The sequence below is a fragment of the Geospiza fortis genome, unplaced genomic scaffold (genome assembly GCF_000277835.1).
Source record: "Geospiza fortis unplaced genomic scaffold, GeoFor_1.0 scaffold281, whole genome shotgun sequence".
In the NCBI taxonomy this organism is placed as follows: domain Eukaryota; kingdom Metazoa; phylum Chordata; class Aves; order Passeriformes; family Thraupidae; genus Geospiza; species Geospiza fortis.
Genome location: NW_005054340.1, coordinates 2,055,219 through 2,055,801, shown reverse-complemented (window position 1 = coordinate 2,055,801; position 583 = coordinate 2,055,219). Strand labels below are relative to the sequence as shown.

Below are 583 nucleotides of genomic sequence, written 5' to 3'. Positions count from 1 at the left end.
AGCCGCTGGTGCAAGCGGACCTTTCGATGCTGCCAGATGTTTTCTAGTTGGCGCTGGTGATGCAACACTTCATGGATGACATCCAGGACATGATGAACTGCTTTGGAGTAGTTGGCAGATGCGGTGAGGGAATCAGAGCTCCCAGGAGTCAAAGGTCTCTGAAGTTTATCAAGGAGTGACTTCCCATCTTGGCTCACCTGACCACCAGAAAGGATGAAGAATTACATGTCTTGCCAAAAGCTTGTTTAGCTACTACTTGGTATCCCACCCCTTCTCTCCATTCTAAATATCTTCAAGAACTCAGGGGGCAATGATGAAGACTTGTTTTATTGCAGAAATTATTACCTACATACAGCTGCTATAGGAAAGAAAAAAAAATTACATTCTCCTTCTCTTTAAAATAATTTTAAGAAGTATCACTCTTCTAAATAACAGCCTGTCTTTCCATTTCTTCATTACTTTAAGAATGACTTTCCTTCGGTTTTGGGATTTTTTGTTTGGTTTGAGTTTTTTGTTGTTGTTGTGAGCTTTTTTAAAAAAATTAGTTGAATCTAACTTTGAATAAATATTCTACATCTCTTTC

The 583-nt window shown here is 38.6% G+C and overlaps 1 protein-coding gene across 1 annotated transcript in view; it reads right to left on the bottom strand.

The window, feature by feature from the left end:
* The window catches only part of TRIO (trio Rho guanine nucleotide exchange factor), a 176,701-nt gene that overhangs the window by 146,224 nt on the left and 29,894 nt on the right, over window positions 1-583 (bottom strand). Inside the window, 1 exon segment of the mRNA XM_031058260.1 lies at window positions 4-197. Coding sequence (XP_030914120.1) covers window positions 4-197 — 194 coding nt within the window.